The sequence below is a fragment of the Macaca nemestrina genome, chromosome 14 (assembly GCF_043159975.1).
Source record: "Macaca nemestrina isolate mMacNem1 chromosome 14, mMacNem.hap1, whole genome shotgun sequence".
NCBI lineage: Eukaryota > Metazoa > Chordata > Mammalia > Primates > Cercopithecidae > Macaca > Macaca nemestrina.
This window is the reverse complement of record NC_092138.1, coordinates 42565116-42591557: the sequence shown is the minus strand read 5'-3', so window position 1 is coordinate 42591557 and position 26442 is coordinate 42565116. Positions and strand designations below refer to the sequence as shown.

At 37.1% G+C, this 26442-nt stretch overlaps 1 protein-coding gene across 1 annotated transcript in view; it reads right to left on the bottom strand.

Annotated features, from left to right (window-relative positions):
• Positions 1-7485: 7485 nt before the first annotated feature.
• LOC105489106 (tyrosinase related protein 1) overlaps positions 7486-26442 on the bottom strand; it is a 72653-nt gene continuing 53696 nt past the window's right edge. The window contains 2 exon segments of the mRNA XM_071077416.1: positions 7486-7839; positions 8294-8406. Coding sequence (XP_070933517.1) covers positions 7486-7839; positions 8294-8406 — 467 coding nt within the window.

The following is a 26442-nucleotide window of genomic DNA, read 5'->3' as shown; positions in this document are numbered from 1 at the left end:
TATGAAAGGTTGTATTGAGCACTATTTTGTACTGCTTAATTCTCATAACAAACCAGGAAAACGAACGTGATTAACTCTCCTCTAATAAGATGCATTTGAAGTTCCAAGAGGTGAAATCACTCATACAATGTTCCACTGGCATCAAGTGAGAAAGCTGAGATTTGTTCTAAATTATATTTTATTTTCTGCCAGGCATGGCAGCTCACACCTGTAATGCCAGCATTTTGGGAGGCTTCGGCCGAAGAATCTTTTGAGCCCACGAGTTTGAGACCAGCCTAGGCAACATAGTGAGAACCCTCGTCTCTAAAAAATAAAATAAATATATTTTATTGGCAAACCCATGTTTTTCCCATTACCTACAAACGGGCATTAGTCCTCTTTGAAAACTATTAAGAGTTCTACTTCTGAACATAGATAGTCACATGTCGCTTAATGACAGGAATATACTCTGACAAATGCATCATCAGGTGATTTAGTTGCTGTGCAAACATCATAGAGTATACTTACACATATATAGATTGGACAGCCTACTGCACACTTAGGGTATATGAGATGGCCTATTGCTCCTAGGCTACAAACCTGTACAGCATGTTCCTATACTGAGTACTGTCAGCAATTGTAAAACAATGGTAAGTATTTTTGTATCTAAACATATCTAAATATAGAAAAAGTAATGCATTGTGCCACCTCATTGGGATAGCTACAATGTCACTAGGTTATAGGAATTTTTCACCTTCCTTTTTTTTTTTTTTTTTGAGATGGAGTTGCCCAGGCTGGAGTGCAATGGTGCATTCTTGGCTCACCACAACCTCTGTCTCCCAGGCTCAAAGATTCTCCTGCCTCAGCCTCCCGAGTAGCTGGGATTACAGGCATGCACCACCATGCCTGGCTAATTTTGTATTTTTAGTAGAGATGGGGCCTTTCCATGTTGATCAGGCTAGTCTCAAACTCCCGACCTCAGGTGATTCGCCTGCCTCGGCCTCCTAAAGTGCTGGGATTACAGGCATGAGCCACCGTGCCTGGCCATTTCATTATAATTTTATGGGCCCACCGTATTATATGTGGTTTGTTCTTGAATGAAATGTTATATAGCACATGACTGCATAGTTGAGAAGCCACAGTCGTTACTACCAATGATGATTTTGGATAATTCATATTCCAAGTGAGGTAGAGGTCAAAGACAGATGAACAAAAGGAAAAAAAGAAAAAAGGAGATACATGTTTTATTGGAAGATTCATTTATAATTACTCATTAGAGTGTTCTAGAAGACTGTTCCCATTCTCTGCCTTTGATTTTGTATGAACTATCACACCTTCCTCTAACACAGGACCTATATTTGAGACTGATTCTGCCATTTGGTGGAGCCCAGATCTGAAGAGATGTGGGAATTCATTCTTTGGTTCACAAGGTCATGGCTCTAAAAGAAAGGTGAAGATGGGAAGGCAACCCATGCATGAAAGGGTGCTGTATGAAAGTTTATGCAAGCAGCAGCTGGAAAGAGGGGTTTATGACCTTTTGATCACAGTGACTGCTCCTTGTAAGTCTTATGTGGCAAATGCCACGGGCAAGGCAAATTCACAGGGGAAGGCTGGAGTCCCAGACACCCTGCCACTCCAGAAGACAAAAGGCAGCTGAAAGTGCAATTGCTCAACTCCTTCTGTCTTTGGTGATTTTCCTATAGTCAACCATGTGCTGTAGCTGATTTTGCAGTGGCTGACCCTCAATTCTATAATAAACTTTGGCTTTGGTTGTTCAAACACTTCAAAGCTTGTTTTAAGAAAAGGGGAGGGAGTGGGGAAGAGATGGAGGGGAGAGAGAAATAGAGACCTTCTGATAGAGGTAAACATCTAACAATTTTATGCGTACAGAAATGGTCACTCTGTTACAACAGTAACCCATCTCATTTGACAGCTGTGTATAAATTGGAGCAGAAACACATCTGTCTCTCTCTCTCTCTAAGTTTTGGTTTTGCGCTAGAGATGATTTAGGAGAATAATAGAATGCTGAAAAGACAAATTTGTATTATTTGTAAATAGACTTATAACTCCTTTGCAATAAAGGAAACTCTTTATTGTTTAATGCTTATACGTGACATTTAACAGCTGTTTTTTTTTTTTTCCTAAGCCTGAAGAAAGAAATTAGTAGTATATTTTTGAAGGGGAATCCTGAGTGTTTAACAAGTAAAAATATCATTACTGGACAACTCTGTATCATGATTATAAAGAGTTTTCTAAATAACCTTGGTTAATATTAAATGTATACTAAATATAAAATGCCTAGCTCTATAAAGTGCCAATAATATGGTCATTCTCTGGGTACTTCAAAACAAATTTGCTTTATATCTCTCCCATAGTTAATTGAGCTACCTGTTCTGGCACATTATTTGATTTTGGAATAACCTAAGTAGAGAACAAAGGGTAACTCTATGAATTGTGCAAGATGATTGCCAAATGCATAATATAACTACGTGGACTAAAATAATCAAAAGTAGAGTACATGTTATTTTATTAAATAATGAAAACTCTGTATTTTTAATAAATGATCTAGTAATATTGTCTCACCCACAGTATTACCATTGCACTTTGTTTTTGTTAACTTTCCCCTTCAATTGCAAATATAATAACTAGAAAGAAATTCAATTCATGAATATTCAGGAACTCTTTGCCTGGTGTGTGTCATGCCATCATAGTTAGCAAATCACTGGCTGGAGGGAGAATGAGATAGAAGATAGTATCATGGGAAGGGCCAAAACCAAAACTATAGAGTAGGGACTTGATTGGGAGCCCTGTGTAGAAGGAGATAGATGAGTTCATGTGTATATATGTCTGGGTATATGAGTAAGAGAGGGGCTTGAGAGGTAATGAGTCATGAAATACAACTGCAAGTACTATACAATTTTGTCTCTGGCCAACCTTAAATGTACACATCTTACATACTGAAAGTTTGCAAAGGCAGGTGTCTGCCTATAGTCCAAGCTACTGGGGAGGCTGAGGTAGGAGGATTGTTTGAGTTCAGGAGTTCTGAGCTGTAGTGTACTATGCTGATCTGGTGTCTGTACTAAGTTTGGCATCAATAATGTGACCTTCTGGGAGCAGAAGACCACCAGGTTGCCTAAAGGGGGGTACACTGGGCCAGGTGGGAAAGGAGCAGGTCAAAACTCCTGTGCTGATCAGTAGTGGGATCACGCCTGTGAATAGCAGGACACTTCAGCCTAGGCAACATAGAGAGCCCTTGTCTCTGAAAAAAATGCTCTTGTCTCTGAAAAAACAAACAAACAAACAAACAAAGCCAAAAGTCTCTTGGTTACTAAATATGTAAATCTCAGACTATATGAAGGATATCTCAATTCATAAGAAAACTGCATTAAGTACCAACTCAATGAGCTTGCATCGTTTACTAGTATTCACTTTCTAAGCATAATGTGAGCATCTTATATTGAGTTATTTTTGGTTCTTGTATGAGAACTGTGGTAATCTATAGTAGACTGAGCACAGAGTTTATTCATTTCTTCAGCATGCTATCAACTCCAGACAGATTCCATAGGCATTTGGGTCAGAGATTCCTTAAAAGAATAGTTTAGTTGATTTATAACCTGGCATTACATCACTCTGAATTGTGTATGAATAGGGATCAAAAAAAAGACTTGCTAGTTTGCTAAAATATAACCTCTGTTTTATAGAACTGAAGTTTCCTGGTGTAATATAATACCTTTGCTTTGTATTATAGCACCATTCCTAATTATGTAAGTGTACTTTGTTTAAAGTAGTGCATAAAGGCCAAGGCATATTTGACTAAGAAGGCTTGCATTGTACATTATTTAAGAAATAGTTTTAAATAGTGATAGAGATATGAAAAAAGACCTTGAAAAGAACTACATGAAGTTATATTTTACACTTTCAATCAATTTCCATAGGTCCAACACCAAGTCTCTTTTCTCCCCTTTCCTTCTGCTTCCCATGAATTTTCCCGTAAAATTTGTATCCAGTTTCATTCCCAGTTATACTTTATTTTGTCCTGCTTCTATTATAATGGCCAAGGAAAAATATATAGACATCTGAAGCTATAAGTATTAATTTAAATCATTATTTCCCTGGTTTCTTTTATCATTGCTCTTTTCAAATTTTCCCATTATTTGCCTCTTCATTCTTTCTCATTTTTATCCCATTTCCCCTTCTTTATTTACCCATGCTAGCTGCTTGCTCTCTCTTTTCCTTTCTTTCTTTCTTGCCATTTTCTCTCTTCTCCCTTTCTTTGTTCTTATATTTAACAACTTCAAGTAGAAAAGAGTGATGTCCTCATCATGCTGGTCAATGCAGATTTAATTCTATTTCCTTTTAATAATGTCAACTAGTGGATATGGAGTACTTACTCTGTATCTCATTTCTTCACAACAACATCAGGAGGTAGGTTGTCTTATGTGTCCATATTATAATTAGTGGCTTAGCTCACCAGTAAATGTCCCATTGCTACACACCTAGAAGCTGTGGTTTAGCTGAGGATAAACACCCTCTGTCTGAATCCAGAGTTCATGTGCTTAATAATTATTAAATGCTTTCTCCCCTTTCTTAGTCAAAATCCCCAGTGATCAGGTCTCTACGTGGATCTAGCTCTTTGTAGATCAGTGCTTTCAGAGGGCCATGTAGCCTTGTCACCAGCACCACTGTCTCTCTCTCCTACCTACTCAGGGTCTCTGTTTTTGTACCTGTTCAGGTCCCTTTGCTGAAGCCTGTAAAACAGTTTCGATAAATGTGTAGGGGTGTCTTGTTTTTATTTTATAATTAAGAAAATAAAAGTGTTTGATTGACAGAAGAAAACTCAACCAATCCTAGGATTTGTTTTTTCAGAAAATAAATTCTTTGTTTTCCATAGTTTTGCTATCTTCTATTGCTTTGAAAGTAGATGTGGGAGAGTAATATTCCTCTGTAAGATCCTAGGAAAAGCAGATAATCCACCTCTATATAGCTCATACCTCTGCTTCTGATCTCTAATTTTGACTTACATAAGATTTGACAATTTCCAAGAATTCCAATAATCGCCATTTTATTTTATCCTCATAATGTGATAATTGTAGCAGAAATTAATGTGCCCTTTTAATATTTTAAGAAACATAAATACTCAGAGATGTTAAGTGACTTAAAGAAAATAATAATTCAAACCCTAAATACCTTCTCCGTTGCTCTGAACAGAACTTGTGGTTTTGCTAATTTCATCTCTAATATGACATCCTTTCTACTACCTCATGCAACTCCCAATTCCCTGGCTTTTCATTCTATCTATCCCTTTATTTTTAAAATTCACAGTATATCCCTTTGAATTATGCACCACTCTATAAAATCACCACATCCAAAATTAAATTTATAACTTTCCTCAAACCAACTATTTTTTGTACTTCCTTATTTTAATATATGGGCACCACAATTTGTGAGTTCCACCTCTCCCACCATCTAGAGGTTTGGTAATATTTAGGATGTCTCTATCTCTTTTACTATTACATTCAGTTAATCATGAAACCCCACTGATTTTCTTTCAGTAATTTTTTTTCTATTTTGGAAATCCTGCTGTAGTTCTAGTTTATCACTCCATGATCACATTTTGATCTAAATGTATTTTTCTCCTTCAATGTTTGCCTTCTCATCTAACTTGCAAGATGCTCTAAGTAATTTAAAACAAATACTTTTCATCATCTTAAGAATCTATAATGGCTTTATTGCCTCTAGCTCCAATTTTAAATTATTTATTCTAATTTTCATAGTATGACTTCCACAGCATAAAGCATATCTCACCTGTTCAACATAATGTCCATAATAAAATAAATTTTTGTTCCAGTTGAAATGACCTCCATATAACATCACACACATACACATACTCACACACTATCAATTTCAACCACCTGTCCTTTGTTGATAATATTCCTCTTGCCTAGAATTCACACCTTGTCTTATATTCCAGTCCATTTGTTAATACCCAGATTTATTTCTCCCTTCCTTCAATTCTCTCTCCCTTTCTACTCTTCTTCCTTTGTCAAAAATTGACATATCTAATATGTGTCAGGCATCATGTTAGGACAAAAACAAGAGATAAGACATGAAAATGACATAATTATCACGCTGCTGGAACTCACAGTAAAGTGAATTCAGTGGTACCTGCTGTTGTCTTTGTGGTTGCTTTGTTCTGTGAATTTATACTTCATTAACATCGTCATCATTTTTCTGATAATCTGGAAAAAATGAGTAGTACCTTCATTTTGCAAAACAAAGCATCTGGCTTTGAAGATATGAGAAGGAATAATATATGGACCTTGAGCAAGAGACATAATCTAATCAGAGGAGTAGATCGTATATTTTTTAAAAATTAAAAAGGCAAAGATATATGCTAATTGATAAAGATGTGATTTAATTAGAAAGTGCCCAAGAGAGGACTCTATAAGCTAGAAAATTCAAAAAGTCTTCACAGGGTAAACTTTAGTTGTTTTTTGGGGAAAAATGTGGATAACAATAGTGGTTAGATAGGGCAAGATGTTTCATAAAATTTAACTCTATATTATCTTCTAATGCATTTTAATTCTTTATGTCTGTAAATTTTGTCTCGCCAACTTCCTGTAGGCTCCTCCAGGATGACGTGTGTCATATGTTTGTTTTGATCTCTTACCACATCTAGAACTGATGTGGGCAATAAAGGATTGTCAGTTGATTGTGTATTCACATGAAATTTACAGGCAATAATATTGTGAACTTAAGTGTATCATCATGGAGTTACTCATTCTTTTTACCACTCACCCAAGTTGTACAATTTTGATTTTGTATTAGGAAAGCTAATACATAGATCTATCAAGGATTTTTCAGTATAGTTACAAGAATCCTCAATGTGAGCTGAGATCATAACATTCACACCTTCTCATTTATCATTAAGCACCTTTGGAGGTGTTTGTGAAAGAAGATTATTATTCGCTTTTTAAATACAACTATCATCCTTCAAAAGTGTTCACTGATTTTTTTACCTTCTTATACTATACACATAGACTTAGTAGAAGTTGCCAACAATAACACTATTCTTAGTTGTACTGTTTGCCCTCATTAAATATTTCTTAGGCAAAGGTGTTTCCTAAACATTTTCTGAACCATGCTCATGAATGCAGTAAAAGGCATACAAAGGCGTAAATTGGGAAGAATTAAGTTGGATTTTAGATTACCTGTGCTACTGAAAGGTGGCAATGTACTAGCAGCCCTCACTCTAGGCGCCTCCTTGACCTCAGAGTCCACTCTGGCGGTGCTTGAGGAACCCTTAGGCCCGCCACTGCACTGTGGGAGCCCCTCTCTAGACTGGCCGAGGCCAGAGCCTGCTATCTCTGTTTGCAGCGAGGTGTGGAGGGAGAAAAGCGGGCCGGAACCCGGGCTGCGCGGGGGCGCTCACAGGCCAGCACCAGTTCCAGTGGGTGCAGGCTGGGCGGGCCTGCACTCGGAGCTGCTGGCAGGCCAGTTAAGATCTTAGCACCCGGGCCAGCAGCTGCGGAGGTTGCGCCAGGTCCCCCAGCACTGGTGGCCCACATGCACCACGCTCAAATTCTCTCCGGGTCTCAGCTGCCTCCCCGTAGGGGAGGGCTGGGGACCTGCAGCCCGCCATATCTGAACCCTGCCTCCGCAGTGGGCTCCCACACAGCCCGAGAGGGGCGCTGCCCCCTGCTCCATAGTGACGGGTCCCATTGACCCTGAAGGGCTGAGGAGTGCAGGCACCACTCGGGACTGGCAGGCAGCTCTACCTCCAACCTGGGTGGGAGATCCGCTGGGTAATCCACCTGGGCTCCTGAGTGTAGTGGGGACTTGGAGAACTTTTATGTCTAGCTAAGTGATCGTAAACGCACCAATCAGCACTCTGTGTCTAGCTAAGGGATTGTAAACACACCAATCAGCACTCTGTGTCTAGCTCAGGGTTTGTAAATACACCAATCAGTACTCTGTATCTAACTAACCTAGTGGGGACTTGGAGAACTTTTATGTCTAGCTCTCTGTGTCTAGCTAAAGGATTATAAACCCACCAGTCAGCACTCTTGTGTCTAGCTCAGTGTTTGTAAATACACCAATCAATACTCTGTATCTAGCTAACCTAGTGGGGACTTGGAGAACTTTTATGTCTAGCTAGACGATTGTAAATGCACCAATCAACACTCTGTCAAAACGGACCAATCAGCTCTCTGTAAAATGGACCAATCAGCAGGATGTGGGTGGGGTCAGATAAGGGCATAAAAGCAGGCTGCCCTAGCCAGCAGTGGCAACCTGCTCTTGTGCCCTTCCACACTGTGGGAGATTTTTCTTTTGTTCTTGGCAATAAATCTTGCTGCTGCTCACTCTCTGGGTCCACACTGTCTTTATGAGCTGTGACACTGACTGCGAAGGTTTGCAGCTTCACTCCTGAAACCAGCAAGATCACGAACCCACCAGGAAGAATGAACAACTCCAGACGGGCTGCCTTTAAGAGCTGTAACACTCACCGCGAGGGTAGGCGGCTTCATTCTTGAAGTCAGCGAGACCAAGAAGCCACCAATTCCAGACACACTACAATCTAGGTTCTCCTAAGGGTTTGGTACATGTTGCTTAACCGTTGAATCAAATTTTCATTTTCTGTATTAGAAAGCTAATACTATCTATATCGCTGGATTGTTTGGAGGGTCAAATGTTACCTAACCTTGTTTAAGAAAGATGACCTCTTCTTTCATATCAATGTTCTATCTATAAAAGACAAAATGACAGCAAATAAAACCTACCCCATACCCCTCCAAAATTAGGATTTCTGCAATAATTAATCTTAAAAAGGGTAACCAGAACAAGCTTAATATTATGGTTTTACCATACCATACAGGGCAAGTGAGAAGACCTTCTAGACTCTTTCTGAGTGAGGTTTGTGAAGTGACTCAGCCCTGAGCATTATTTATTTGCTCTGGCCTTATTTTCATATGGTGAGAAGAGCACAGAATGAGTGGAACTTCTTTAAATGGATAAGGCACGCATCTTGAAGCTCACAGTCCTGCTAACATAAAGTTAGGAAAACAAGCACTTAAAATTTCCCAGAAACCATGGCATGGACTCTGTTGTCACAAATAATCCAGCCATTGTTTGTGTTTTGTTTGATTTCAGTCACACGAAACACTATCAACTATACTATGGGTTTCCACTTGTGTGTGTGTGTGTTTATAAGACAGAGAGATGACGGTGTATTAAGTATTGTATTCCTGCCATTTGTGACACATTGCCTCATAGAGATTCTGTTTCACTGCCACAACACAGGGGAGTAGAACAAAGGATGACTGAACATGAAAGTTTTCTACTATTATGTTATATTCACATCTTCTTTTGTTTCAGGCTAGATGGAGAGTATTTGAGAGGTCAGACAGAGGATGAGAAGAAAAAAAGAATAACTTCTACATGGAAAAATAAGCATATGACTGTCATTTCTTTTGTCTGTTGTCAGTCAGTGCTATAAATCTCTGCTCTTTGGACTGTTAGTAATTTCATCTAATGTTAATTTCTTACAAAATACTTACTGAGCATTGACCTAACTAGGAATAAGTAGAAAGTTAGCATCCAGCTATGTTTTCAAAGAAAAAGATTGCTAATTCCTGAAGATGATACACGATATGGAGAAGCATGTAAAATTAGTGTGCTGTTGGCCTCTATGCTGAGAAGAGCACTGGTTCTGAGAGGTCATTCTCTATTTACTTTCAGAATCTGGGTTAGGGAATATCATCCCCTTTATTTAGGGCTGGAAGAGATGTTTATTGAATTTTTCGTATTATTTAAATCTGAACTAGCTTGCAAAAGGTGTTGCAAAAATCAAACATGCTATTAGCCTTGGTGTCTATATAGGTGGGCACACATGAACTCTTTCAACTTCATTTCAGATATGAGGCTGTTCCTTATATAATTATTACTACCTTTTGATAATTTCCTATGTGCCAGACACTTTATATACCTTGTCTCGGCTAGTTGTCGAACTATTGTAATCCTGTTTAGCAGATGAGGACAATACATCCTAAAGAGATAAAGTAACTTGTTTAAGGTTGCCTAGGGTACGCCCAATTCTTTTGATTCTAAAATCTTTTCCAATATGACACCAGCATTTCCCCAAATTCCTGTTTCATTGGTTTATCATCATGGGTTAAACAGAAAGTTTGATTTCATATATATGTGTGTGCATGCATATATGTGAAGGGGTGGCCTACCCCTCCACACCTGTGGGCGTTTCTCATTTTAGGTGGAACGAGAGACTTGAGAAAAGAAATGAGACACAGAGACAAAGTATAGAGAAAGAAAAAGTGGGCCCAGGGGACCGGCGCTCAGCATACAGAGGACCCACGCCGGCACCGGTCTCTGAGTTCCCTTAGTATTTATTGATAATTATCTTTACCATCTTAAAGAAAAGGAAGTGGCAGGATAATAGGATCATTATAGGGAGAAAGGCAGCAATAAGACATATGAATATAGATCTCTGTGACATGAATAAGTTTAAGGAAAAGTGCTGTGCGTTGATATGCATATGTAAACATCTCCATAAACCTTTTTAGTGCATAAAGAGCAGCATTGCAAGTCCCACCTTTCGCCCTAAGGCGGTTTTCTCCTTTCTCAGTAAACAGAACATACAATCGGGTTTTATACCGAGATGTTCCACTGCCCAGGGACCGGGAGGAGACAGATGCTTTTCTCTATCACAACTGCCAACAACCGCCAAGAGGCCTTCTTTCCTCTTGTACTAGTCCTCCTCAGCACAGACCCTTCATGGGTATCAGGCTAGGGGACGATCAGATCTTTCCCTTCCCACGAGGCCATATTTCAGACTATCACATGGGGAGAAACCTTGGACAATACCTAGCTTTCCTAGGCAGAGGTCCCTATGACCTTTGGCAGTGTGCATGTCCCTGGGTACTTGAGATTAAGAGAATGGTCATGACTTTTAACCAGCAAGCTGCCTTCAGGCACTTGTTTAACAAAGCACACCCTGCACAGCCCAAAATCCTCTTGAGTCACCATAGCACATGTCTCTTGCAAGGGCAAGGTTGGAGGTAGGGTCACAGATTAACAGCATCTCAAATACAGAACAAAATAGAGTCTCTTATGTCTACTTCTTTCTATATAGACACAGTAACAGTCTGATCTTTCTTTCTTTTCCCCACATATATGTACATAATATATATTAATGTATTAGTTCCACTTATAGACATGTAGTGCCTTGAGACCTTGCATCACAATTTACCCTCTTGCCCCACAGAATACAATGCAAAACAAAAACAACAAAAGAAAACTCTGTGTGTGTGTATGTTTCTGTGTGTGGTATGTGTATGCGTGTGTTTATGAGAGAGAGAGAAAGAGAGAGAAATTGTCCTCAGAACTCTCCTTTGCTAATCCTTGTAGTACAAGTAGAGGAAAAATAAGTCAAGGAAATAGCAGTTTTTAACCAACGAAGTTTGGGGTAAATGAAGAGTTTAGTGCCTAATTCAATGAAGGTATTTGGACTTTATGACATGAATGAATCTACCGTATATTGCTCACAGAGACAGGGAAAACAATTCAGCAGAGTCTTTCAGTGACTTGCAATAAGGATCGACGTTTGTGTATTTTATGATAGAAATTATATGCTACAGTGATATTCATGAATTTGGGGATTTACGAGAGTTCCAGAATATATCCCTCCCAATGGACAAGAGTCTACCAGAATGTTTCCCAAAATATGTTATGAAGTGTACTGGCTCAGAATGTTAATGGGCATTATGTGAAATGGAGAGTTCAGTGGTCTAATCAATTTGGGGAAAGTTTTAGCAAAAAAGATAGATTTCTTTACTGTAGAGCAATTCAGAGCATTTTATAGGGTCAAGTGCATTTTAAATTTCCAAGAGGGTATGTAGTTTACAGCTCTTCCTAAGCTTACATAGCCATGAAATCCCTTTTTCTTAGAAGTTTTTGTGAGGTTATTGTTCTATATAAAATATGTTGTGTACTACTTTTCTACAGTTTAAGTAAAAACACATAAGACTCATATGTAAGTAGTTATAATAGCTTTTTGGGGGTGAAATGGATTTTTCTCTGTGTTTATAAGACTATCACTGAGGAATAGAAAGTGTTTGATGAATCATTATAGATCATTATTATATTGTATTATTACTGTGCACAGCATGTGATGAGTTTTTATGCAGTTTAGTAAGTAAATCAGAGATGCATTTAGATAATATAATAATTTTGTGTTACTCATTTCTCCATCTGATTTTATAAGTATTTTAAAGCTTAGAATATGGTGGACAACAAAATATACAAATCATCTTTCTCATACAATCACACAAAATCTAACCCCCCACAAAATGAAACGAAACAATATATTCTCACTTTCAATCCTTTACATTAGCAGAAGAGGTGCTTTTTTATTTTAGGGGTGCCTCTGCCTCATACTTACCCCTCTTTTTGTAAGTAAGTATACTAGAAAATCCAAATAGAGGACTCATTCTCTAACAAAGAAGCAACCTGTTTTGGCAAGCTTATTTTAAAATGCAAATGCTCCCTGAAGAGGATGACTTTAGCAGTTGAATATACTTTCATTTGTCCTAAATTAATTTCTTGTCTTATAAAAGAGAACTGGAAAGGCTGGGGATTCTGGCTAGTTAAATAGTTTGAGCAAAGTGCTGAGAGGACAGAAAAAGGTACTGCAAATGGAATGCGGATATAGCAGGCAACTGAAGACAAATCTCCCACTGAAGCATCTCATTTAGGACCAGTTCCGATATTCAGATGGTAGGTTTTTAGGTGTAGTGTGCATAAAAAATAACAGTTCATGGCTATGAAAAAGGTGAGAGATTAGCCAATGGGATGTCAACTTACGTTTCCTCTGATGAACTTGATTGGGAAAGTGAGAATAAGTCATTGTCAGGCAAAAGTCACTAAAAGTGTCCAGTTTGTTCTGTTGGAGATGTTGGAGAGTTTCATCGTGAGGAAAGGAAAAGGGAACTGACTAGGGAAGCACTCAATAAATTCCTAAGAGGCATTGAGGGTAGATGTATTAGTGGGTGTATATATATATATATATATATATATATATATATATATATATTTACTAAGTAGTATTAACTGACGTGATCACAAGGCCCCACAATAGGCCATCTGCAAGCTGAGGACCAAGGAAGCCAGTCCGAGTCCAAAGGTGAAGAACTTGGAGTCTGATGTTCAAGGGCAGGAAGCATCCAGCATGAGAGAAAGATGTAAGCTGGGATGCTACACCAGTCTACCTTTTCACGTTTTTCTGCCTGCTTTATATCCTGGTTATGCCTGCAGCTGATTAGATGGTGCCCATCCAGATTGAGGGTGGGTCTTCCTTTCCCAGCCCACTGACTCAAATGTTAATCTCCTTTGGCAACACTCTTACAGACTCACCCAGGATCAATACTTTGCGTCCTTCAATCCAATCAAGTTGACCCCCGATATTAACCACCATAGTGGAATTTAGTGGGAAATCATGAAGCACAGATATAAAAGTTTGGTGATTTTCCCTAACAGCCTCGGGAGAACTGAAGTTGAAGTGAAGAACAAGGATGGTTAGGTTGATGTTTTGCTACTTAGGTAGGATTAAAAAGAAAAATAAACAAAGAAATTGGAAGTATTGCCGAAAGTTAGGTTGAAAGCCTAGGCTATAGGTCCAAGTTTGAAAAGAGGACACTGAATATAGGTAAAGTTATAGAACCCATATTATGAGATTTTCAGGGATTCCAAAAAAGAAAATGAAAACCTGGGAAAGTAACTTGTCCAAAGCTACATGAATAGATGGAAGCAGGAAAATAAATGAAGACTCCTTGTTGTGTTCATGGTTCCATTCTATGTTTTCTCTGGACAGGAAGTTCTTAATATTCTTTGGATGTCTGTTATATGAACTTGATAATACTAGGGACCACTCATTAACAAAAATATTAAAAATGGTACAACATGGACATTTTTTTAAAAATTAATTTTATTTTATTTTAAATTCCAGAATACATGTACAGAACATGCAGGTTTGTGACATAGATATATGTGCGCCATGGTGATTTGCTGCACCTGTCAACCCATTATCAAACTTTTTAAAATTGAACAAAAATGGGCCTAAAATTTCCAAAGATTTATAACTGCCAAAACTTATCAGTGACTACTCTAGTTTTTTAAGGACTCAATCTCAAAAAGAGGTTCAGAATAGACAAATGCCATGGAAAATGTAATTTATTCATTTCATTTCTAAATGTTGAAGAGTGCTTAGCTAGTATTCTTTCAGACACACAATAAAGACTGTATGTAATGCGTTTAACTTTCCTATAAAAACATTTAATAAAATGTTTCCACAAAATCTGCAAAAGTCATTTGAGCCTATAGGGAGAGAGGTTTAACACTTCTCCTAAAATTCTGCTATGGTGTTTGTTGAATATTTTCTCCTATTTTTGGAACCAATTTGAGATTCTTTTATAAACCCTGCATTGCATATAATGTTTTACTTCAGATATCATGAATTGAGCTTCATATGATCTACATAATTCATTAGTTATGTTTTTGCTCATGTATAAGTAGCTTTACAAAGAGAGGATACTCTCTAGATACACAACCCTTATGCTTTGTGATAAACAGACTAAAGTTAATCTGTTATCCCCAATCCTAAACTGCCAATGCTGATATTATTATCATCCAGCTGAGTAAATATGTGTATTCTAATCCATATTAGGCACATGAGTTGACTTTAAATGCTATTAAAATTTTGGTGAATGTGATTTTCAGAAACATAAATCTGGTCTCTAAAATATATAAAGTAATCATAATATTGATAATGAGCTCAGTCTTCTCCCCTCCTTCCAATACAAATATGCACGTTAAACCCAAACAGTTAAACATAGATTCAAATAAGTAGAGTTAGGAATCCTATTTGTTAAATACATTTTGAGATACATTTTATCAAAATAATAAAAAATATATATTTATTTTGTGTTTATGCAGCTCGAACAGTTTCATATTTGGAATTAATATCATGTCAAAACAAAATATATGAAAACCTGCAAGGAGCAACAAAAGTTTACACTTTCAAATTGCTTTTGATATAATATTCTGCAGCTCAAGATAAGATAGAGCAAGCATATTTAACTTCATGTTTCCCACTGCATACAACTGAAAATCTAAACAGAATGCCTCTGAGAACTCAGACCCAGGTGGTATTAGGCAGATTAGGAAGGAAAATAATACACCGTATAAATGATCTCATGGTTAGTTCCTTATTTTGTCTTGTTTTGCTTAATTTTGTTTTTCTATATTTCCTGCTTGAACTTTAAGCAAAGCCCAAATTGGAAACTGTGTACTAGGTAAAAGTCCTAAATGTTCCAAAGAAATCTCTTTTTATTGTCTAAGAAATGACAAAAAGAGCTCCTAGGGACAGAGAGACTGGGAAATAAAACCTGGTGTTTTTGGTTTCATTTCGTTTTGTTCTTTTCTCTCTATCCCACCCCTGCCTCCAAAGAAGCCCCACTTGCTGAGCTCTGATGTTTGCACCATTTGGAGTTGTTATGGGGCAATGATGGTGTCAGCTGTGAGCAAAAGCATAAAACTCTAAGGAAGGAGGATTCTTATCTCTGACCAGAGGACTTATGATCCAAAAAGAACGGGGAGAATCTGTTACTTTTTTTCCCTCTTTATCCTCTTGCCATTTGGCCCTGCAGGCCAATTGAGTCATGGAAAGTATGCAGTAGAGCAGAACGATGAAACCCTAGGCTGTCTAGCCATAAGGCCAGAAAAGAGGGCTCCTGAGTGCTGGGGAGTGCTGGAAAGATCCAGAAGAGAAGCAGCTTGAGGAAACAATCTCATGAAATGTGTATGAATTCCTGGGCTCATCCAAGAGCCAGGGTGGGTCTGATGCTAAACAGTACATCAAAAGCTTTGACAACTGAACTGTGGGGTAGACTACAGTCTAGGTCCCAGACTGGTCACTGGGTGGCAGGCACATAAGAAAGATGCAAATTGCATTGCAAACACTTTGGATAGTGAACTAACTTCGGAATCATAGTCCACAGAATGTGAATCAAAAATATGTGAAGAATCTAATCAACCTGCTAAAACAACAACAAATCAATATTCTCTGTTAGATTTAAACAGGTTACATAGGTTTAAAACATAAAAGGATGCTGAGTGCCTTGGCTCATGCCTGCAATCCCAGCACTCTGGGAGGCCAAGGTGGGAGGATCGCTTGAGCCTACGAATTAGAAACCAGTCTGGGCAACATGGCGAGACACCATCTCTACGAAAAATACAAAAATTAGTCAGGCATGGTTGTGTGTGCCTGTAATTCCATCTACTTGGGAGGCTGAGGTGGCAGGATCACCTGAACATGAGAGATCAAGGCTAGAATAAGCCAAGATCACGTCACTGCAGTCCAGCCTGGGTGACAGAGTAAGAAGCTGTCTCAAAAAAAAAAATAACATAAAAGCATGAAGAGAGATATACAACTCAAACTCTAATCAAAAGAAAGCTGGAAGAGTATATTCGTATAAGAAAAGGTAGGCTTCAGAGCAAGGAAAAATTTCAAGAATAGAAAAGGGCATTACATAACAATAAAAGTTAATTCACAAAAAATACCTAGTGATTTTAAATGTGTATGTTCTTAAGAACAAAGCTTCAAAGCACATGAAGCAAAAACTGAGAACTGAAACAAGAAATAAGTAAATCTACAATTATGGCTGTGAAGACTTCAATACTTCTCTCTTAGTAGTTGATGAAACATGCTGACAGAAGGAAAGCCAGTATAAAGAACTGAACCACACCATGAGCCAGTTGGATGTAACGACATTAATAGGATACTCTGCCAAACAATTGTAGATTATACTTTCCTGTTGAGTGACCATGAAACGCTAACCAAGATAGGCCAAGTCTAGGTCAAAAAAATAAAACCTAACAAATGTTTAAAAATTGAATTCATATGAACTATATTCTCTGATACTAATATAATTAAACTGGAAATCAATAACAGAAAGATATCTGCAAAATCCTCCAATAAGTGTAAGTTAAAATATTGTTCTAAATAATTCATGAGATCTAAGAGAAAGCCTCAAAGAAAATTAGGAAATACTTTGACCTGAACTAAAATGTAAATATAACATATAAAACTGTATGGAATGGAGCTAAAGCAGCATTCAGAGGGACATTGATGGCATTAAATGATTGCATTAGAAAAGAAGAAAAGTCTTAAATCAATAATATAAGTATCCACTTAAGAAACTAGCAGATGAAAAGCAACACTAACCCAAAAAAAGCAGAAAAAAACATAAAGTCCAAAATCAATTAAATAGAAAAAAGAACAAAATAGCGAAAAAATATCAATGAACTCGAAAGCTCTTTTTCTAGAAGACATTGATAAAGTTGATAAACATATAGCTGGAATGACCAGGTAAAAAAAGAGAAAAGACAAAATTATTACTATCAACAGTGAAAGATGATGTATCACTACAGACATTAAAAGGCTAATAAAGGAAAACCAAGAAGAACTCTAAGTATATAAATTCAACAACATAAATTTGATCATTTTCTTGAAAGCCACAAGATACCAAACTCACTCTCACTTTGTAGTTCTATGCCTATTATAGGAGTTGAATTAGTAGTTTAAAATTTTCCAAAACAGAGATCTCTAATCCCAAATGATTTCACTGGTGAATTCTATTAAATTTTTTAAAAGAAGAAATCACACCAATTCTATATAGTATCTTCCAGGAAATTAAAGAGCGAGTACTTCCAAATTTATTTTATGAGGGCAGAATGACCTTTATGTAAAAAGGCAGTACAAGGAAAGAAATCTAGAGACAGGTTTCCCTCATGGACACAGACACAAAAATCCTCAACAAAATATTAGCAAATCAAATCTAGACTCATATAAAAAGAACAATACATAACAACTAAGTGAAATTTATCTTGAGATGCAAGGTAGTTCAGCATGCAGCATAAAAAACAGGCTGGGCATGGTGGCTCATGCCTGCAATCACAGCACTTTGGGGGCTAAGACTGGAGGCTCCCTTGAGCCCAGGAGTTCGACACCAGCCTGGGGAACATAGTGAGACCTTGTCTCTATTTAAATAAATAAGCCTAAAAAACCTATTTATAAAATTTATCATGATAATGGGTTGAAAAGGTAAACCACATGATTACAACTATTCATGCAGAAATAGTATTTAATAAAATTTATCATGTATTTATGGTAAAATCTCTGAAGAAACTAGGAAAATGAAGAGGACTTTCTTAAGCTGATAAAGGGCATCTACCTTTAACCAACATTATACTTAATGATGAAAGGCCAAACTCTTTACTTCTAAGACGGTGAACAAGGCAGGATACTCACTCTCTTCATGTTTATTTAACCAGAAGTCTTGGCCAGTACAATAGAGCAAGAAAAAATCAGAAATTTACACATAAGAAAGGGAAAAATGAAATTATTCCTATTCTCAGATGACATGATGGTCTCCCTAGAAAATCCAAATGAATCTACACAAAAACTTCTAGAACTAGTAAGTGAGTCTAAAAATTTCCTCTTATACAAGGTCAGTATATAAAAATCATTATTTCTTTTTACATGCCATAAACAATGAACAACTGCAATAAAATATCTTTTATGGTAGCTCCAAATAGTGAAATACTTAAGTATAAATATAATAGAATGTACAGGATCTGTGCACAAAAAAGCACAAAATTCTGACTTAAAAAAAGAAACAAAAAACACCTGAATAGATGGAGAGATATAGAGGGCTCATGGATTGGAATACTCTACACAGTTAAGCTACCAATTCTTCCCAGGTAGATTTATAGATTAATTGAAATTCAAATCAAAATACCAACGTACTTTTTTGCATATTTAAATAACTGATTCTAAAATCTATAAGGAAAGGCAAAAAGAATTAGAATGGCCAAAAACATTTTTGTAAAAGAAAAACAAAGTTAGAGAATTCAAACTATCTTATTTTAAAACTTACTGTAAAGTCATGGTAATAAAACAGTGTGATATTAGGAAAGAGATAGACATATAAATCAATGAATAGAATATAGTTCAAAAATATACCCAATATGGGCAATTGATTTTTGACAAAGGTGTGAAGGCAATTCAATGGAAAAGACCATAGTCTTGTCAACAAATAGTACTGGAACAATTGGCCATTCTATACACAAACACAAAAAAAGCACCATAACCTCTGTCTCACACATTATACAAAAATTAACTCAAAATGGTTTAGAGAGCTAACTTTAAAATATATCCTCAAAACTTTTGGAAGAAAACATAGCAGAAAATCTTTGTGACCTCGAGTTAAGTAATTTTCTTAGATATAATGCCAAACCACGATCTAGAAAAAGAAAACATATCTTGGCAAACTGGACTTCATCAATAGCAAAAGCTTTTGTTCTACAAAAGCACTGCAAAGAGAGCGAAAAGATAACTACAGACTGGAAAAAATAATTGTAAATCATATACTTGACAAAAGACTTCTATTTAGACTATACCTTTTAAAACATCTGAAAACTCAAAATAATAAGGAAACAAACAGCTCAGTTCAACAATGGGCCAGAAATCTGAATGGACACTTCACTAAAGAAGATATACAGATGACAAGTAAGCACAAGGAATGCAAAATAAATAAACAAAAACTAAATAAACCACCACACAGCTACTATAATGTGTATTCCCCTAACAACATCCACTCAAGTTCCTCACTCAACTTTGGTAAAGAGATAAAAACCCTAATGGCCTTAGTGATATGCTTGACTAATGGTATGCAGTGAGACTGAGGTTCTGGAACGCAGGCTATGTCTTGAGAAGCCTTATAACATCTTTCTGGGCCTTTTAGAATACTCTCTCTTGAAATATCTGTTCTGAGGGTAGCCAGCTGCTATATAAGAAGTAAGGCTACCTTGAGCCCACCATGTGTTGGCTAGAGAGCCATGTTGGCCAGCCCCCAGCTGTTACAGCTATCCCAGATCAGGGAATGAACTTGTGAGTGAGGGAGTCGTTTTGGATATTTTCAACCCCAACAGACTCCACATGGAGAAAAATAGAGATTCAAGACATATGTCCACAACTGAGCCATTCTACTAATCTCTAGTTGTTCTAACCACCTAGCTGAAGTCCCAGATATTATGGGTATCAATTAGTTTATTACTTACTTGACAGATACAGAAACTGAGATTCCTCCCCTTTTGTTTTTTAAACTAACACTTACTGAGTGATAATTACATGCCAGGTACTATGCTAAGTGTTTTGTATTCATTATCTCTGCTAATCTACATCTATGAAGTAGTTACTATCATCATTGCATTATTGTCATTTTATCGATGAGGAAACTGACACAGAATACATGTTTTCTCCAAGATTATCTATTTGGTAGACTAAATTGCTTTTGTGAAACATAGTATTTCGACTTCCTTCTCTGCATGAGGATTATGTGTCCTGCCCTGATGAACTCAGAGGTGGCTACTAGAAATGTGAATGGAAGTGACATGCAGCATTCCCAGCAGGAAGTTCTAAGAGTAACAGTGTGGTTCTCCATGTCTCTTTTCCCTTTGTCTTGATGACTGGCAATATTTTAAATATTAATTTAAATCAATTAAAAATCAGGCTTCTTCACTAGCCTGATTCCCAGAGTGATGGCAACAAGAAATAGGGTTGCAGCTGACTTATGATTAGTCTTGTGGGAGTGAGACCACTGTGATTTTTCAGCTTCTCTGTTATTGCAACATCACCCCGACTGTCCTCACTGATACATTCACACAGAGAATAAATAGCAAAATTGGGACTCCCATCTACTTATTTGTATGTTTTCTCTTCAGAACCTCAAATAGTATACCAGGAGAAAACAACATTTGGAAAACAGTAGGCTACATTTAACACAGTTCTTTGAGAATATGTACTTGAAATGTGTTTCTACAATCATTAGTTCGATATCCATGATAAAGAAACTTGACACTATGCACTAGGTACATTTACAAATGTCTTTTTAAAATTCTTTTAAGGGAGATTTTTTTTGCCAGTTTCGGATATGAAAAGATGCCTAAAATTCGCAAACTAAGTGATCAAGCTGTGCGATCTTGTAAATATAAATATACTAATTGATAAGGTAGAAGAGACTTGAAATTTAAACTACCTCAGAAATCTCAAATTCTTTCATCCAGCAAATCTACTATTGTTGTGGTTGTTGTAATTTACAGGGGTGCAAAGAAAGACAGAATAGATTTATGCTTTCCCGAGGCTTTTGTTAAGGAGGCTACGTGTGGGGAGGAGAGAGAAAGATAGGAAGAATAATTTGAGGAATATGAATAAATATATCTAATGCCAAGGAGCCACAAGGAAAGCTAGGAGGGAATATTTAACACTGATGGGGGATTGAGAAAGGTTTCCTTTGGTGTAAAAGGAATTGCTCCGAAATCAGGATAGAGGCATTACAGGCAAAGATAAGAGCACGTACAAATCTGTGGAGGTGAGAGAAACCTGCTTTTCTGGGAATAAGTTCTTCAGAATTGTTGAGGGCAGAGTAACTTTCAGGGAGTGGTAAGAATTGAGCCATAAAACTACAGCTAGTAAGCAGCACTAAAGAAAGTATCATGTGAATCAACACTAAATCATAATTTTCCTGGATCTCTGACTCATCAGAGTGTATAATGCTGTTGTATTCTGTGTAATAAAAAATCCTTTGTCCATTATAGGGAAATGACAACATATGCCAGATTCAGCTGGTCAATTATGACTGGCTTTTGCTAGAGGGAATGAGGCAGGTTTTATAGAACTGACTAAGTAAAAAAACTGCTCCTTTTACAATTCTCTTAAAAATAAATAAAGATATAAAATATGCAAATGAATAAAAGGCATTTTTAAGTAGTACAATTCAAGGTAAGCAATACATAGTGGAAAGGTAGTTGCTTGCTGGAGAAAAGAGAAGTCTTTTCAACAAATGATACTGCATAACTAGATATTCATATTACAAAAAGAACCTTGACTTTTGCTTCATACACAAAAATGAATTCAAAATGAACTACATATATATATATATATTACTCTAGAAACTTATAGAGCTTTTAGAGGAAAACTTGGAGGGATCTTTTTGATTTGGTGGTAATCAAAGATTACTTGTATCATAGAAAGCAACAACCATAAAGACCTAAAGAAATCTGTAACAAAACTGTACAAATTGTATGAATTCAATTATATGAAGTTCTAGAATGGAAAAAACCTGAATGGTGGTTGCTTCTGGGAAGGTGAAAGTAGAGATTTAATGGGAGAGAGTATGAGGAATATTCCTGTGGTGATGATAATAATCTATATTTTGACAGAGATTTGAGTTACCCAGATGTATACATTTGTCAGCATTCAGAGAATGTACACATAGGAATTTTATATTATGTAAAGAACTTTTTCATCGAAAGAAAAAAGATGGACAAATATTCATTTTATTTAATGTTTTGCACGCTGAAGTCTCTAGTAGGAAGTATGCTGGAGTCCACAATTTACTTTAAAATGCATCAAAGAAGATGAATTACTGGATGGACGGAGGAATAGATAAATGGATACACACATTATAAAACACCTTCTGAAGAGGGCCGACTAGAAGCAGAGACCTTTGGAGGCTCCCACTGAAAAAAAAAACAAAAAACATAATAAGCATGTGACTCCTTCACCAGCAACCAAGGTATCTAGGTTATCTCATCAAAATTGACTAAAAGGCTGGTGTGACTCATGGAGAGAAGGAAGAATGGTGTGGTGTGGCAGTCCATCTGAGAGCCACACGGGGAAGGGAAACCCCCTTCCCCCAGGCAAGGAAGGCACCATTTTGAGTGGCATCTGCAGGCACGGGAGAAAATCAGATGAATAGGGCCTGAAGTGAACCCCCAACAACTGCAGCAGCCCTACAAAAGAGAGACCTGACTATCGAAAGAAAAACAAACAGAAAGCAACAGCAACAGCCACAACAGCAACAAAAAGGCCCCCACATAAACCCCATCCAAGGGTCAGCAGCCTCGAAGACCAAAACTAGACAAACTCATGAAGATGAGAAAAATCATCAAAAAAAAAAAAAAAAAATGCTGAAAACCCAAAAGGCCCGGAGTGCCTTTTCTTCTCCAAATGATTGCAATGTCTCTCCTTTAAGGGCGCAGAACTGGACAAAGAATCAGATGAACAAATTGACAGAAGTAAGCTTCAGAAGATAGGTAATAAAAACTATGCTGAGCTAAGACAGCATGTCTACCCCAGTGCAAAGAAGTATGTATACCCCAATGGAAAGAAGCAAAGAAACTAGATAAAAGGTTAGAAGGATTGCTAAGTAGAATAAACAGTTTAGAGAAGAATATAAATGACCTAACGGAGCTGAAAAGCACAACACAAGGAGTTCATGAAGCATACATAAGTATCAACAGCTGAATTGACCAAGTCAAAGAAAGCATATCAGAGTTTGAAGACCACCTTATTGAAATAAGACATTTAAACAAAAATAGAGATAAAAGAATGAAAAGGAATGAACAAAGCCTCCAAGAAATATGGGACTTCATAAAAAGACTGAACCTACGATTGAGTGGTGTACCAGAAGGAGACAGGGAAAATGGAAACAAACTGGAAAACATACTTCAGGATATTATCTAGCAGAACTTCCCCAACATAGCAAGACAGGCTAACATGCAAATTCAGGAAATACAGAGAATACCAATGATATACTTCATGAGAATGTCAACCTTGAGACACATAATCATCAGATTCTCCAAGGTTGAAATGAAGGAAAAACTGTTAAGGGCAGCCATAAAGAAAGACCAGGTCACATTCAAAGGGAAGTCCATCAGACTAACAGCAGACCTCTCAGCAGAAACTCTACAAGCCAGAAGAAATAGGGGCCAGTATTCTATATTCTTAAGGAAAATAATTTTCAACCCAGAATTTCATATCCAGCCAAACTAAGCTTCATAAGTGAAGGAGAAATAAAATCCTTTCCAGACAAGCAAAGGCTGAGGGATTTTGTAACCACCAGACCTGCCCCACAAGAGCCCCTGAAAGAAGCACTAAATATGGAAAGGAAAAATCAGTACCAACCATTGCAAAAACACACCAAAATATAAAGACCAAAGACACTATGTAGAAACTGCATCAAGTAGTATGCAAAATAACAAAATAGCATCATGATGACAGAATCAAATTCACATATAACAATACTATCCTTATATGTAAGTGGGTTAAATGCCTCAATGAAAAGACACAGACTGACAAATTTGATAGGGAGTCAAGACCCATCTGTGTGCTGTATACGGGAGACCCATCTTACACACAAAGACACACAGGCTCAAAATAAAGGGATGGAGGAAAACTTACCAAGCAAATGAAAAGAAAAAAAAAAGCAGGTGTTGCAATCCTAGTCTTTGAGAAAACAGACTTTAAACCAACAAAGATCAAAAATGACAGAGAAGAGCATTACATAATGGTAAAAAGAACAATTCAACAAGAAGAGCTAACTATTCTGAATATATATGCACCTAATACAGGAGCACCCAGATTCATCAAAAAAGTTCTTAGAGACCTAAAAAGAGACTTAGACTCCCACACAATAGTAGTGGGAGACTTTAGCAACCCACAGTCAGTATTAGATCAACAAGACAGAAAATTAACAAGGATATTCAGGACTTGAACTCAGCTCTGGATCAAGTGGACCTAGTAGACATCTACAGAACTCTCAACCTCAAATCAACAGAATATACACTCTTCTCAGTGCCACATGGCACTTATTCTAAAATCAGCCACATAATTGGAAGTAAAACACTCCTAAGCAAATGCAAAATAACTGAAATCATAACAAACAGTCTGAGACCACAGTGCAATCAAATTATAACTCAAGATTAAGAAATTCACTCAAAACCACACAATTTCATGGAAATTGAACAACTTGCTCCTGAATGACTCGTGGATAAATAATGAAATTAAGGCAGAAATCAACAAATTCTTTGAAACCAATTAGAACAAACAGGCAACATACCAGAATTTTGCAGACACAGTTGAAGCTGTGTTAATAGGGAAATTTATAACACTAAATGCCCACATCAGAAAGCTAGAAATATCTCAAATCAACACCCTAACATCACAATTAAAAGAGCTAGAGAGGCCAGGCGCAGTGGCTCATGCCTGTATTCCAAGCACTTTGGGAGGCTGAGACAGGGGGATCACCTGAGGTCAGGAGTTAGAGACCAGCATAGCCAACATGGTGAAATCCCATCTGTACTAAAAATACAAAAGTAGTCGGGTGTGGAAGCTGGGAGGCAGAGGTTGCAGTGAGCCAAGATCATGCCACTGCACTTCAGCCTGGTTGACAGAGACTCTGTCTCAAAATAAAAGAAAAAAAAAATAGAGAGAGAGAGAGAGGCAAGAGCAAAGTAATCTAAAAGCTATCAGAAGACAAGTGACAACTTGGCTATGGATTTGTCAGAAATAGCTTATTATTTTGAGATCTGTTCTATCCATACCTAGTTTATTGAGAGTTTTTAACATGAAGAGATACTGAATTTCATCAAAGGCCTTTTCTGCATCTATTGAGATAATCATGTGGTTTTTGTCTTTGGTTCTATTTATGTGATCCACAGACAAGATCAGAGAAGAATTGAAGGAGATGGAGACATGAAAAGCCCTCCAAAAAATCAACAGACCAGGAGCTGTTTGTTTGAAAAACTTAACAAAATAGACTGTTAGCTAGACTATTAAAGAAGAAGAAGAGAAGAATCAAATAGACACAATAAAAAATGATAAAAGGGATATCACCACCAACCCCACAGAAATACAAACTATCATTAGAGAATACTATAAATACCTCTAAGTAAATAAACTAGAAAATCAAGAAGAAATGGATGAATTCCTGGATGCATACACCCTGCCAAGACTAAACCAGGGAGAAGTCAAATCCCTAAATAGGCCAATAACAAGCTCTGAAATTGAGGCAGTCATTAATAGCCTAACAACCAAAAACAGCCCAGTATCAGATGGATTCACAGTCGAATTCTACCAGAAATACAAAGAGGAGCTGCTACCATTCCTTCTGAAACTACTCCAAACAATTGAAAAGGAGGGACTCCTCCCTAACTCATTTTATGAAGCCAGTGTCATCCTGTAGCAAAAGATCGGGAAGAGACACAACAAAAAAAGAAAACTTCAGGCCAATATCCCTGATGAACATTGATGTGAAAGTCCTCAGTAAAATACTGGCAAACTGAATCCAGCAGCACATCAAAAAACTGATCCACCATGATCAAATCAGTTTCATCTCTGGGATGCAAGGCTGTTTCAACATATGCAAATCAATAAATGTAATCAATCGCATAAACAGAATCAAAGACAAAAACCACATGATTATCTCAATAGATGCAGAAAAGGCCTTTGATAAAATTCAGCATCTCTTCATGTTAAAAAACTTCCAATAA